At 38.6% G+C, this 15,344-nt stretch overlaps 1 protein-coding gene across 14 annotated transcripts in view; it reads left to right on the top strand.

Annotated features, from left to right (window-relative positions):
* Positions 1-15,344, top strand: part of CREM (cAMP responsive element modulator) — a 66,807-nt gene that overhangs the window by 21,977 nt on the left and 29,486 nt on the right. For 9 of the 14 annotated variants that reach the window (XM_010811152.4, XM_025000787.2, XM_059892731.1 and 6 more), the window contains 1 exon segment: positions 14,396-14,542. In XM_010811152.4, the coding sequence (XP_010809454.1) occupies positions 14,396-14,542 (147 nt within the window). 14 annotated transcript variants of the gene reach the window in all.

The following is a 15,344-nucleotide window of genomic DNA, read 5'->3' as shown; positions in this document are numbered from 1 at the left end:
AAGATGCAAGGAGCAGAACCACAGGGATCATAGAGCTGGAAGGAAACTCGAGAGCATCAAGGTCAGCATAGTGCCTTGAGAGACTTAGTTCTAATATAAAATTCCACCTTTCTGACACCCTCTGTAGTTTTGGAGCAAGAGGACTCTGTGGAGCAGAGGAAGCCACTAGGGAGTGTTCAGGGATTGCAGTCTGCTCATTCCTTCCTTATCTTGTCTGCTGTAGATGCCAACGGCGTGCTAAAGAAGCGCCTTAGAGAAAAGCAGGCCTGGCTTGCAGTGAGGGATTGGAGTAGGAACGATTGATTTAACAAGGGATAGGTTTCAGTGTATGACTTACATGTTTGCTTTTTCAAACTGGTGGAAAATTGGGATGGCATTTCTCATTGTTTTGCCAGCTGTGCCTAAAGTCTATCTCCTCTGTCCTAAGTAGGACCAGGAATAATATGAATAGCTGTCAGAAAACAAAACAAGCAATGTTTGTTATTGCTAATTGGCCAGCAACATCATATTTGTATATGATGATTTGCATCATGTTAGGTTGATTTGTTATATTTATTATTGGCTGAGTACATCTAGCTCAAGCTCAGTGTTTAATTGAATCTTATTTTTTAAACCTCAGTATGATGAAATTAAAAGATGCTTACTCCTTGGAAGAAAAGTTATGACCAACCTATATAGCATATTGAAAAGCAGAGACATTACTTTGCCAACAAAGGTCCGTCTAGTCAAGGCTATGGTTTTTCCAGTGGTCATGTATGGATGTGAGAGTTGGACTGTGAAGAAAGCTGAGTGCCGAAGAATTGATGCTTTTGAACTGTGGTGTTGGAGAAGACTCTTGAGAGTCCCTTGGACTTGCAAGGAGATCCAACCAGTGCATTCTGAAGGAGATCAGCCCTAGGATTTCTTTGGAAGGAATGATGCTAAAGCTGAAACTCCAGTACTTTGGCCACCTCATGCGAAGAGTTGACTCATTGGAAAAGACTCTGATGCTGGGAGGGATTGGGGGCAGGAGGAGAAGGGGACAACAGAGGATGAGATGGCTGGATGGCATCACCGACTCGATGGACGTGAGTCTGGGTGAACTCCAGGAGTTGGTAATGGACAGGGAGGCCTGGCGTGCTGCAATTCATGGGGTCGCAGAGTCGGACACGACTGAGCGACTGAACTGAACTGAAGCTGATTCCGTGACTTGAGAGGCTCTTACTGGAGGAAATATTCCTCTTAAGATTGTAAAATAAAAAGTTTCATTTTATTGTTGACTTTCTTTCTATTGCTCTTTAATTTTATGTATTCTTTCTCCTGGTTATTTTTAAGTGCCATAATTTAATTTTTTTGATCATAATACTTGTATTCATTTAGCTCTAAAAATTAACATAAATTAGGAGGAGAAAATAGAACACTGATTTTTTTTTTCAGTAAATGCTAAATCTTCATTGTTTCTTAACTAATTCAAGAAAATATACTACTTTGACATGTAACTCATTCTTGAAGGTAATTTAGGGTTTAAGGGACATAAGTAAAAATAATTTGTGAACTATTAATATTAGTGACCATTTTGTTTGATTTGAATAATAATTTTTTATATAATCTGTACTCATATTTTGATAACTTTGTATATAATAGCTAGTTGTATTGTTGTTCAGTCTCTAAGTCAGGTCTGACTCTTTGCAACCCCAGGGACTGAAGCATGCCAGGCTTCCCTGTCCTCCAGTATCTCCCAGAGTTTGCTCAAATTCTTGTCCATTGAGTTGGTGATGCCATCCAACCATCTCATCCTCTGTCGCCCCCTTCTTTCCTAATAATAATAGCTAGTATATTTTGCTAGTATATTTCTTTCAGTTAAGTTCAGTTGCTCAGTTCATGTCTGACTCTTTGCAACCCCATGAACTGCAGCACACCAGGCTTCCTTGTCCATCACCAACTCCTGGAGTCCAACCAAACTCATGTCAATTGAGTCGGTGATGCCAACCAACCATCTCATCCTCTGTTGTCCCCTTCTCTTCCTGCCCTCAATCTTTCCCAGCATCAGGGTCTTTTCAAATGAGTCAGCTCTTTGCATCAGGTGGCCAAAGTATTGGACTTTCAGCTTCAACATCATTCCTTCCAATGAACAGTCAGGACTGATCTCCTTTAGGATGGACTGGTTGGAGCTCCTTGCAGTCCAAGGGACTCTCAAGAGTCTTCTCCAACACCACAGTTCAAAAGCATCAGTTCTTTGGCACTCAGCTTTCTTTATAGTCCAACTCTCACATCCATACATGACCACTGGAAAAAACATAGCCTTGACTAGATGGACCTTTGTCAACAAAGTAATGTCTCTGCTTTTTTAATATGCTGTCTAGGTTGGTCATAACTTTCCTTCCAAGGAGTAAATGTCTTTTAATTTCATGGCTGCAATCATCATCTGCAGTGATTTTGGAGCCCCAAAAAATAAAGTCTGCCACTGTTTCCATTGTTTCCCCATCTATTTGCCATGAACTGATGGGACAGTATGCCATGATCTTAGTTTTCTGAATGTTGAGCTTTAAGCCAACTTTTTCACTTTCCTATTTCACTTTCATCAAGAGGCTCTTTAGTTCTTCTTCACCTTCTGCTTCTTTAAAGGTTAATTTTTGGCTTTAAAACGCACTCTGTATTTTCATCCCAGTGTATTACATGTGATAATACTTTGCTTTGAATGAAAATTGATGTTTCAGGAACTTCCCTGGTGCCCCAGTGATTAAGAATCCACTTTCTAGTTTAGGGGATGCAGATTTGATCCCTGGTCAGGGAACTAAGATCCCACAGACCGAGGAGCAACTTAGCTCATGTGCCACACAACTAAGACCTGATGCAGCCAAATAAATATTTTTTTAAAAATAAGAAAATTGATGTTTCAAAGATAATTTCAGCAGGTATAAAGCAAAGTCAAATTTCAGAATAAGATTTTGTTTTTTCACTTCTTATAATCAGAAAAAAAAATACAAATCTGTTTTAGTGTTTAAGAGATGGTTAGAGATATTCTGTCATTTGTAATGATTTTAGGTACTTTTTGATGCTCAAGTCTTAGTTTTAGTAGCAGGTAGTTTGTCACTAACAGTAATGGAAAAATAACTGAGTATAAACAGTTACTTTTTTTACGCTTTCTCTGATTTTTCCTAGTTAACGAGTAGGTTGTGGGGAGGGAATACAGGAGGTGCTGTTGATAAAGGGCTATAGATTCCGATTTGAAGGATAAAAATGTTCTGGAGATCTTTTACAAAAGTATGAATATGATGAACAGTACACTTAAAAGTGGTTAAGATGATTAATTTTATATTATGTATTTTTTTACCACAATAAAAGAACAGCAAAAACAAAAATAGACTAGACACTGAAATTTTTTAATATTAGAAATGTTAATTTTTATAGTTTCTTCCTTGAGTAAGATTCAGTTTGTTTACTTTGCCTCACTTCAGTTTTTGCTGCTACAACCTCTGTAAGCCCCAAACTATTAAAGGAATTACACTGGGAAGCACAGAGGCTTTGGGAAATTTTCACTCATTGATTAATTGTGATGACAGCATCTTAGTAATGATCTTCAGAATTGTGAGCTTTCTGAGCCTTCCCCCACCCCCAGAGGTACGACGTGTGGTTCTCCAAAAAGGCGTAGGAGAGAAAAGCCTGCTTGTGAGGTCAAAAATACGGGGTTGGCCAAAAAAGTTTGTTCAGGTTTTACGGCAAAACCCAATGCTAAGTAAAGACAATATCAGGTGAAAATAGTGCAAGCAGAAATAGTTCAGGAAAAGCACTTGCCTTTAAGTAGGTAAGTTCTATACAGCAGTAGACCTCTTTTTAAATACCTTTTGAAAACTAATGGTAATTTATTTGATATCAGATATGTTACCATGATAGGTACTGCCAGTATAAGTTGGCCTCCCAGTTCCTCAGAACTTTCTAGTTTTACCTTTTCTAGGGGCTTATTTCCTGCTTTGTACTTGGTATAAGGAAAAAGAGCCCTAACTTACACCAATATTCAGTTTGAATTAAGTGTTTTACACATAGCTCAGTTCTCACAACAACTCTGTAGAAAGGTACTGTTTTCATTATCTTTTGCAGTTGAGGAAAATTTGGTACAGAGAGGCTGAGTAACTTGTCACAAGTCACATAGCTAGTAAAAGGCAGAGCCCAGGAAACCTGGCTTTAGATAGCATTAAATATTTCTATTACTTCTGTGATAATACATAGGTACTCAGTGTTGAACCAGATTATTTCAGAGGACATTACCTGGGAACATGCATGATCAGCAAAGAGTAATCATAATTGTATGCTACATATAGTTACTATGGGGCTTCCCTGGTGGCTTAGCTGGTAAAGAACCCGCCTACAATTCAGGAGACCCTGGTTTGATTCCTGGGTTGGGAAGTTCCACTGGAGAAGGGATAGGCTACCCACTCCAGTATTTTGGGGCTTCCCTGGTGGCTCAGATGGTAAAGAATCTGCCTCCTGTGCAGGAAACCCAAGTTCAGTCTCTGAGTCAAGAAGATCCCCTGGAGAAGGGAATGGCTACCCACTCCAGTATTCTTTCCTGGAGAATTCTATTGACAGAAGAGCCTAGCAGGCTACAGTCCATGGGGTCGAAGAGTTGGACAACAGAATGAGCAACTAACACTTTTCACTTTCAAGATAGTTTCATGTTTATGTCCCAGTTCAGCTTCTGGTCTTGGGTAAATGAAGAGCGTAGAAGATTTAAACTTTATCCATTTTGATGTATTAGTAACTGGTCCATATAAATCCTGGCACCAATAACCAATCTAACTATTAAGCAGTAACTCTGGGGTCAGGAGCACGAGAGCGCCCACAGCTTTAGAATTATGTTTTATAAAATGATGGGGAAGTCAGTCTCATTGCCTTTGGTAAAATCAACAGATTGATTATCTTCTTGGCAATGAGCCAGCTAATTATCATCTACAGCAAATGTGGGGCAATTCGTTATTGCTATTTTTGTATATGGTTAAAGAAAAGACATAAAATCCTCAGTCTTAAGTTCAAGTTTATAGTTCAGTAGTGTTTGCTGTAATGTACTCGCATTGTTGTGACACAGATCTCCAGATCTTTTTCATCTTGCAGATCTAACACTGTGTACCTATTAAACAACAACTCCTTTTTACACACCCCCCCAACCTCCTGTAACTACCATTCTATGTTTGGTTTCTATGAATTTGCCTACTTTTGGATACCTCATATAAGAGGAATCATCAACATTTGTCTTTTCAGTTCAGTTCACTCAGTCGTCCGACTCTTTGCAACCTTGTGGACTGCAGCACGCCAGGCCTCCCTGTCCATCACCAACTCCCGGAGTTCAACCAAACTCATGTCCATTGAGTTGGTGATGCCATCCAACCATCTCATCCTCTGTCATTCCCTTCTCCCCCTGCCCTCAATCTTTCCCAGCATCAGGGTATTTTCAAATAAGTCAGCTCTTCATATCAGGTGGCCAAAGTAATGGAGTTTCAGCTTCAGCATCAGTCCTTCCAGTGAATATTCAGGACTGATCTCCTTTAGGATGGACTGGTTGGATCTCCTTGCAATCCAAGGGACTCTCAAGAGTCTTCTCCAACACCACAGTTCAAAAGCATCAATTCTTTAGCACTCAGCTTTCTTGATAGTCCAACTCTCACATCCATACATGACTACTCGAAAAACCATAGCTTTGACTAGACAGATCTTTGCTGGTAAAGTAATGTCTCTGCTTTTTAATATGCTGTCTAGGTTGGTCATAACTTTACTTCCAAGGAGTAAGCATCTTTTAATTTCATGGCTGCAGTCATCATCTGCAGTGATTCTGGAGCCCCCCCAAAAATAAAGTCTGTCACTGCTTCCACTGTTTCCCCATCTATTTGCCATGAAGTGGTGGGACTGGATGCCACAATCTTAGTTTTCTGAATGTTGAGATTTACGCCAACTTTTTCACTCTCCTCTTTCACTTCTTCTTCACTTTCTGCCGTAAGGGTTGTGTCATCTGCACATCTGAGGTTATTGACATTTCTCCTGGCAATCTTGATTCCATCTTGTGCTTCCTCCAGCCCAGCATTTCTGATGATGTACTCTGCATATAAGTTAAATAAGCAGGGTGACAATATACAGCCTTGATGTACTCCTTCCCCTATTTGGAACCGGTGTATTGTTCCATGTCCAGTTCTAACTGTTGCTTCCTGACCTGCATACAGATTTCTCAAGAGGAAGGTCAGATAGTCTGGTATTCCCATCTCTTTAAGAATTTTCCAGAGTTTGTTGTGGTCCACACAGTCGGACACTTTGGCATAGTCAATAAAGCAGAAATGGATATTTTTCTGGAACTCTCTTGCTTTTTTGATGATCCAACGGATGTTGGCAATTTGATCTCTGGTTCCTCTGCCTTTTCTAAATCCAGCTTGAACGTCTGGAACAGTTCGTGATTCACATTCTGTTGAAGCCTGGCTTGGAGAATTTTGAGCATTACTTTACTAGCATGCGAGATGAGTGCAATTGTGCGGTAGTTTGAGCATTCTTTGGCATTGCCTTTCTTTGGGATTGGAATGAAAACGGACCTTTTCCAGTCCTGTGGCCACTGCTGAGTTTTCCAAATTTGCTGGCATATTGAGTGCAGCACTTTCATAGCATCATCTTTTAGGATTTGAAATAGCTCAACTGGAATTCCATCACCTTCGCTAGCTTTGTTCATAGTGATGCTTCCTAAGGCCCAATTGACTTCACATTCCAGGATGTCTGGCTCTAGGTTGGTGATCACACCATCGTGATTATCTGGATCATGAAGATCTTTTTTGTATAGTTCTTCTATGTATTCTTGCCACCTCTTAGTATCTTCTGCTTCTGTTAGATCCATACCATTTCTGTCCTTTATTGAGCCCATCTTTGCATGAAATGTTCCCTTGGTATCTCTAATTTTCTTGACGAGATATCTAGACTTTCCCATTCTATTGTTTTCCTCTATTTCTTTGCACTGATCACTGAGGAAGGCTTTCTTATCTCCTTGCTGTTCTTTGGAACTCTGCCTTCACATGGGCCTGTCTTTCCTTTTCTCCTTACCTTTCACTTCTCTTCTTGCACAGCTGTTTCTAAGGCCTCCTCAGACAACCATTTTGACTTTTTGCATTTCTTTTCCTTGTCTTTTTGTGATTGGCTTATTACACTTCACATAATGTCCTGAAGGTTTATCTGTATTGTATGTGATAGGAATTCCTTCCTCTCTGTATGTACACACCACATTTTGTTTATTATTACTGTTTTTTAAAGTTGTTTTTGTTAAGTCAGTAATCTTTAGGGCTTATATACCAAATGATTGGTAGAAAAATTAATGTAGAATAGTTCAAGTGAATTGAAGTTTCCTTCATAGGCATTCCTATGAGTTGAGACTGTGGTGGTAGTTTGGTTGCTAAGTCGTTTCCGATTCTTGCACCCTCATGGACTATAGCCTGCCAGGCTCCTCTGTCCATGGAATTCTCCAGGCAAGAATACTGGAGTGGATTGCCATTTCCTTCTCCAAGGGATCTTCCTGATCCAGGAATCGAACCCAGGTCTCCTGCCTTTCAGGCAGATTCTTTACCCACTGAGCTATGAGAGAAGATCCCAATAAGTTGATACTGGTCAGAAATAAAGGTAAGTGGTTTTAGGCATTCATTCTGTAGCTTCAGGCTTTTGGCATGTACATTTCTTCCTCAGTATTAAAATGAATCTAATCTATATCATTGTTAAGAGTAGTTTTAATATCCACTGTTTGCCCATATAAGCCATCTGTTGGGTAAATGTCATTTTGGGCTCAGGATCTCATAGCAACCTACTTCACCACGTGCATTTATTACTTTATAATGGAGTTGGCTAGAAAATTATGATCAGTTTTAGTTTCAGTCTTATTGAAATCAATATATAAGATTGATTTTTAAAAGTCTAGAGCTAAAAGAATTTTGACTTCCCTAAAGATCATGTTCATAGTCAGTCTTTATATAAGTAAAACACATATCATATTAGAATATAAAATGATGCTCCAAGTACTGTTAATAGGAAATGATAAGGATCAGCTAGAGAAAAAAGTCCGCTAGAGCGTTGTTTTTCAAAGCATAAAGAAACCCTAATTTTGTCATCACCAGTCGCCACAGTGATCACCACTGTTTATTGGAAGTATTATCAGAATAGACTATATAATTAAGAATGACTTGATTCTGATATTTGCTTTGCTTTCAAAAGGGGAATTTTTTAAGAGAGACATATTTGGCCATTTCGAATTACTTCCTTTTTAAATTCAGATTATAAATTTTAGATAGTTTTTGTTTATTCCCTATACACAGAAAGGATTCAAAGATCATGTTGTAGTTCTCCTTATAATTTTAACATAGATATAAAAATATCAGTCTCATGTGTCCAACTCTGTTATCAGTGCTTTCAGTTGATATTTACAAGGTAAAATTTAACTCCATTGATTTTTGCAATTTGTTAGTCACATTGTTTAAAAAAACCAGAACCTCAATATGGGAAAGAAAAACAGTAAAGACACTACAGTGATACCAATTCTGTATTTTTCATGTTGTGTTTGTCTTCATTTAATGTGATTAAAAACAACTTTTAAAAACATTTTTATTTATTTATTTATTTGGCTGCACCAGGTCTTAGTAGTGGCATGTGAGATTTAGTTCCCTGACCAGAGATCAAACCTGAGCCCCCTACATTGGGAGCATGGAGTCTTAGCCACTGCACCACCAGGGGAGTCCCTAAGTACAACTTTTTAAAAAGTGAAGTGAAATAGTTTATGTCTATTTTAAAGTATTTATAATATTATTTGCCTGTTTTCAGCCTTATTCTTTAAATACTTCTTTTTTCGCTGTAGAATCAACAGACTCTTTTTGAGAATCTTGTCTTAATACACAGAAATCAAGATATTTTTCCAGCTTCTCCCATAGGGTGTTACTGGGTTTTCATTGGAGTCCTTGGAATTAAAATAGATAATGTATAGATTTGATTTTTCAGGCAGCAGAATTGATAGTGAAGTCTGCTAGACCATGCATTCACCTCTTCTCATCCTTTATTAACTGTCTGGAATGCGGGCTCAGTGACTGTGTGACACGTTCAGCTGCACTGTGACCTCATAAACCCCATCATAAGGGAACCTAGCTACACATTGGTGCCAGTCCACTAGGTGCTAATCAAATGCTGTGTGACAACATTGTGAGGTTTTACCAGTTATAAGTGTCATTATTAGATTTTTTTTTAATTGCAAAGCCAAGTTAGGCTGTCAACTGCATCATCTTCATTTATTTCATCACGTTAATTCCTGTCTCTAGTGGGGTTTTTGGTGGATGTGGTGGCCTCAGCATAATCTATGTTTCAGGCATCCTATAGAAGAGGATTATTCTTCAGGGGATCTGGAAAAAAAGGTAAACTGTCTGGCATGAGTTCATTTTTACACTTTTTAGAGCCTCATAAATAGAGGTGTAAAATTATAAAATATAAAACACACCCATTTTATGTGTTTGTTTTTTGGGCAGTTGCCTGCTTGATTGATGGAATGTGATAAGTGTATTGATAGATCCTCCCTTGACCTTCTTTCCTACTTTTCTTTTAGACTTTTTTTTTTGCACAGAAGTTCCCTCCTCTGAGAAGCTTCCCACAGAAGGTATACCTTAATGTAGCTTCCTTCCATCCTCCCTCTACCTCATTAGCTGTTGTTGATTAGTCTCTTAGTTGTGTCCAATTCCCCATGGACTGTAGCCCACCAGTTTCCTCTGTCTGTGGGATTTTCCCAGGCAAGAATACCGGAGTAGGTTGCCATTTCCTTCTCCCGGGGATCTTCCTGACCCAGGAATCAAACTCATGTCTCCTGCATTGGCAGGTGGATTCTTTATCCCTGAGACACCAGGGAAGCCCACCTCACTAGTTCCCCTTCTTTATTTTTCTTTTAAGAATTTGGTACCTCTCCCAAATTATGTTTTAGTCTCTTCATCTGTTTTCTATCTCCTGATTTAGGAGAGCAGACTTTTCTTGTTTACTGCCTTATCTCTGCTGTCTAGACTGGTCCACAAGGCAGGCTTCCAACATTTGTTGAGGGAACAAAAGAATGAGTTAATTTTTAAGTATGACTTGTTTCTGTGAGATTGACTTATTAAAAATTCTTGGAATGAATATATGATGTTTATAAGAAAAATGGGGCTTCCCAGGTGCCTCAATGGGCAAAGACTCCACCTGCAATGCAGGAGACACAGGAGACTTGGGTTCGAACCCTGGTTTGGGAAGATCCCCTGGAGGAGGAAATGGCAACTGACTCCAGTATTCTTGCCTAGAGAATTCTAGGATAGAGGAGTCTGGTGGATTACAGTCCATGAGGTCACAAAGAGTTGGATACAACTGAGCGCATGCACACATGACCTTCACTGCCCAGAGTTTGGACATTGAGTTTTCACTGCAGATACAGATTCATGTAACTCATCTCCAGAATTCTGGGAATTGAGTTCTGTTCTAGTAGGTATAGCTCTGTTTTCTATAGCAGAGTTTCTTCTCACTAAGCCATTTTGATGCAGCATTGTTTAATAATGTAAAGTCCTGAAAATTACACTTGAAAAACATTTAGAGTTACTCTAAGCATGATTTATACTTATCAAAACCCCCATGAATCTTTCTTGAGTTGTTCTCCAGAATATCTAATTTTTCTCCAGCAGGTCATTTCCATGAAAGTGTGTGTAGCACTAACTGCATCTCAAGCCACAGGTCTCATCTGTAGGAATACTGGTGATGCTCTTGGGTATAATGTACCTTCTGTTTTGCTCAGTCTCTGACATATGAATGTTCTATCAAAATTACTGTGGGTGGTGATTTTGACCATCCTGCTGTGGTGGAGCTAAAATTGCAGCCTGTTTCAGCACTCTGCGCTTTGAGCTGTGAGCAGGGCCCAGAGGCTGCATGAGGACAGAGCAGCAGTTTTCAAAGTGTGATTCAGGGAACCCTGGAGGAGACTCCAAGGACCCAGTATTTTCCAAATAACTACTACATGATGTTACACAATCATGCCTGGAGGTTTTGGAGGACAAACCTATTTTCATAATAATACTAAGATGTATTTTTTTTTTCCTCCGGATTGGCATTTGCCCTGATGGCACAAAAACAGTGGGGGTTTAAAAGTGTTGGTGCCTCATCCCAGTCACGTAAGTGGTGCCAAACTTTGTTAGTGGTCATTACAGTCTTCACTGCATTCACTTGCAGTTTTTTAAAAAAAGTCTGTTCCACTTAAGATGGTCCCTGATGAAGCAGTAAACATTACCAATTATATTAAATCTTGACCCTCAAGTACATGTTGTTTTAATATTCTGTGTTCTGGAAGTGGAACATTCATTGAAAGCATTTCTGCCACTTACTGAAGAGCAGTGGTGATTTTGAGAAAAAAAAAAAGTTATTGTCTGAGGGACAAGATGAACTAGCTGCATGCACACACACACACACACCCGCCCCTGCCACAGGATATAATTTTTCTTAAAGCAGTGGCAAGTAACTAAATTATATCTATGTCTGTTCAAACTTGAGTATTTGAAAACTTTTCTCAAACGCAAATGAAGTAAGCTTGTCACATCAAGGAAAACGTTAACAGTGTTTATTGCTGATGATAAAATTCAGGCTTTTAGCAGAAGTTTCAAATTGTGGAAATTCTTCATCTGCCATTTTGAGCTTGATAACATGCCAATATTTTATAGTTTTCTGATGATGTTGATCTTGATTTTAATGAATGTAGTTTTCTGATAGAGTATCATGAAATTTATCAGCATTTGGGAGATCTACTTAATTCAATAACTCAGTATTTTCCAAGTAGCTACTACATGACATTACAAAATCATGCCTGGCTAAAGAACCATCTGAAGTATAAGACAGAGCAATAGATTTTTTTTTTTTTTTTAGCATTTATTTATTCGGCTGCATCAGGTCTTAGTTGTAGCACGCAGGATCTTTAGTTGCAGTGTGTGGGATCCAGTTCCCTGACCAGGGATTGAACCTGGGTTCCCTGCACTGGGAGTGCGTTGTGTTAGCCATTGGACCCCCAGGGAAGTCCCAGATCAATCGATTTTAACGTAACTAAGTTTTCAGATTCCACGTGGCCACTAACCTTTGAGAAAAACAACCACTAGCTGAGTTTTGGGGTAGTATCCAGAAGAATACCCACATTTTTATGAAAAAGCTATTGATACACTCCACCTTTTCTAATCATATATCTGTATAAGGCATATTCATATACCAATTAAAATAACTTATTACAATAGATTCAGTGCAGAAATAGGTATGAAAATCCAGCTTGTTTTAAGTTAAACCAGACATTAAAAGAATTTGTAAAAATGTAAAACATTGACATTCTTGTCACTAATTATTATGTCTTTGAAAACAGTCTTCAGAAAATGCTATTTATGTTAGCATATGATAGAATTATTGTTTTTAAATTAATTACTAAGTATTTTTAAAATTTTCTGTTTTAATTTCTATTTAGTAAATATCAATATTATATATATAAAAACATATAACAGCTTATATATATAAGAGCTGAGAGGCTTGTCATAGCCAGTCGCACACATCTTTTTCCAGCTTTGTCTTCAGTGTCACCCATTGGCAACTTAAAATCTGCATAGTAGGAGTATTTTCATTACAGAAATCTGCAAAAGTTACCCATAGCATTTTCCCTTCCCAGGAGCTGGCTGTACATTTACAGGATCCTGCTGGATATAACATAAACAAAACTGAGGTCATCAGTCATTTTCAGTAAAGGTGTCCTGAGACTAAAAAGTCTGAGCCTTAGTCATTTGGCAGAGGAATACCTTTTTGGGGGGGAGGGCAACTGGTTCACAAAGAGAAGGATCCCTTTATATAGTTCATGCAGGGAACATTTGTAGAATAAATCTAGTGGCTTTTAAACTTCTGGATGTTAAATCTGAGGGCTCCATTATGGGATGCCCTTTTTCTTTCCCCTGAAATCTAAAGTTGGCAATAACACTCCAAGGGCAGATGGGCTGAATTTGCCCATGGGGCTCCATATCGGTGGTCTCTGCCCCGGTTTCTCACTTTTCTGTCCAGCTGTTATGCAGACCATAATGAGGCCCGGCTCAAGGGGCAGCTTCTACACAACACCTCCGCTTGTTCAGACTCCTGCTGATCTGTCTGTTTTGTACTCCTGTGGTTTTCATGACCTGGACAATGGAGCAATTAGTCCTCTACTGTGTGTGTGCTGTTGTTTCTGAGGTGTTGGTTTTACCAATTCTGCTTTCCACCCCGGTGCACCTAGTTCAGTGCTCTCCATGTAGGTTCTCTTGCATGGATAGAAGACTTTACTTCTAGGTTGCCAAAGAAGTTTGCCTTCCAAGGGAATGATGTAAACACATCTGATTATTTGTTATAAACCTGGTTCTTAGTAATTCTTTAAAAGTATTTGTGTAAGTTGGTTGGAAATGATTGGTTTTCCTTCAATTGAGGGCCCACAGAGGCTTTCTTCAAAATTTTTTTTAGATTCTGTGGTCTGCCACCGCTCATGATAGAAACTAGCAGGTTCTTTCACGTCCAAAGTCTCTGTCTGTTCCAAGGAAGTCATAATCAATAGTGAAACTTAGTAAAGTGAGGCAGAGTTTGTAAGATTATGCTGGCTCTTAGGACTGAGTTGTTTACCAATTAGAAACTTGGCAGGTTTTGAGTCCAGAGAAGTGAACAAAACAAAACAGGTTTTAATGTGTTTTGCTGGCAGGGCTCTTTGTTGCAAGCACCCAAGGTGGTGGGAAACAGCTGTATCTCCTTTCTGTGCAATCCAAGTGATGGTTCTGCATGCTCAAGCTGTGGGGAGGGGAGTGTGCAAGGACCACACAGTCTCCAGGGAATGAACTTTCTCTGGTTTGGAGATGCTAAGGGCCTGAGAGGTCCTGGGATTTCTTTGACCTATGCCTTTTTTTATGACTATTGGGGCATAAAAGTAACTGCAATTTTCATCATTATAGAGACAAGGCATTAGCTTGTATCTGGAGTAATACTCTAATATCACATGTCAGAAGTTGCACTTATTGAAAAAATAATTTACCATATTTAAGTTCTGTCTCCGATTGCTCTTAAGTTAGAGAGAGTGGTTTATACTCTGGCCTAAAGAAGGCTTCACTGTTAGTCTTGAGGTCGTAGTGAGGTAGTTTAACTGCTTTAGAACTTTGTGCTTGGAACATTCTTAGCCACTGAAGCATGGGAACTGAAAGTGAGACGCATGGGTTCTTTAATATCTGTCACATCAGAGAATGACTATTCCAGCACAGTAACCATCTCCTAATGGTGAGTACCTTGGCTTGCTGGTCATTTCTTAAAAGCAGGGAAAATAGGCAGATTGTAACAGTGGGAGAAAAAAAAAACGTTCAGCCTTAATCCTCAATGATGCTGTTTTTTGCAGGTTTCTGTAGCTGGATCCAGCACCGGAAGAGGCTCCCCAGCTGTAACTCTAGTACAGTTACCTTCCGGCCAGACCGTCCATGTCCAGGGAGTAATTCAGACACCACAGCCATCCGTTATTCAGTCACCACAAATACAAACTGTTCAGGTTAGCCTCCTTCCTCAATGACTTCTCTTTGACTTTCTTGAGCTTTTTACTAATTCATTTATCATTTTTTTTTCCTGTAGATTTGATGCTCTCTCTCTTTTTTTTTTTAACCACATAAGGAGCAATCTATTAGTATGGTGGTAATTTCTTTTTGTTATGTCAACACTGGCTTCTTTATTTAATTTGAAATTGCACATTTGCCTATGTTCATTGAGAGAAAAATTATAAAATACAGAAAAGAAGAAAGTAAAAATAATCTCAGCACTCAGATATAAGTACTGTTAACATTTGGTTGAAAGTCTTCCATATATGTTTTCTATGTGCATACATAAACATATTTTAATGGCATGCTAATATTCTATTATTTATATGTACTATATTATTACCAAAGTATAATGTAGTAATGTTACCAATTATATGTAGTGTCTTTTTTTAGTCATAGATGACCCAATATAAATTATTTTAATATAATTCAATATAACGTAACAATTTCCATATTTTAAAGTATTTTTAAGTTTTTAATACCTTGAGAAATGTTATTTATACACATCCTGTGTTTATCTAAATATATGTGCATAAGCTATATTTGTGCATTTGCCTAAAAATTTCTTTAGGATAAATTCTAAGTGGTTGAACTGGTGGGCATGGAAAAGAGTGATGCTCAACTCTTGTTATTAAACATTTGTAAGAATTTCCTTTTTATTCCTGTAGAAGTTTTTTTTTTTGAAAGTCCCTCAGTCATGTCTGACTCTTTGCTACCCCATGGACTGTAGCACACCAGGCTCCTCTATCCATGAATTCA

The sequence above is a fragment of the Bos taurus genome, chromosome 13 (assembly GCF_002263795.3).
Source record: "Bos taurus isolate L1 Dominette 01449 registration number 42190680 breed Hereford chromosome 13, ARS-UCD2.0, whole genome shotgun sequence".
Lineage (NCBI taxonomy): Eukaryota > Metazoa > Chordata > Mammalia > Artiodactyla > Bovidae > Bos > Bos taurus.
Note: the sequence above shows the minus strand (reverse complement) of the source record. Positions and strands in the feature narration are given on the sequence as shown.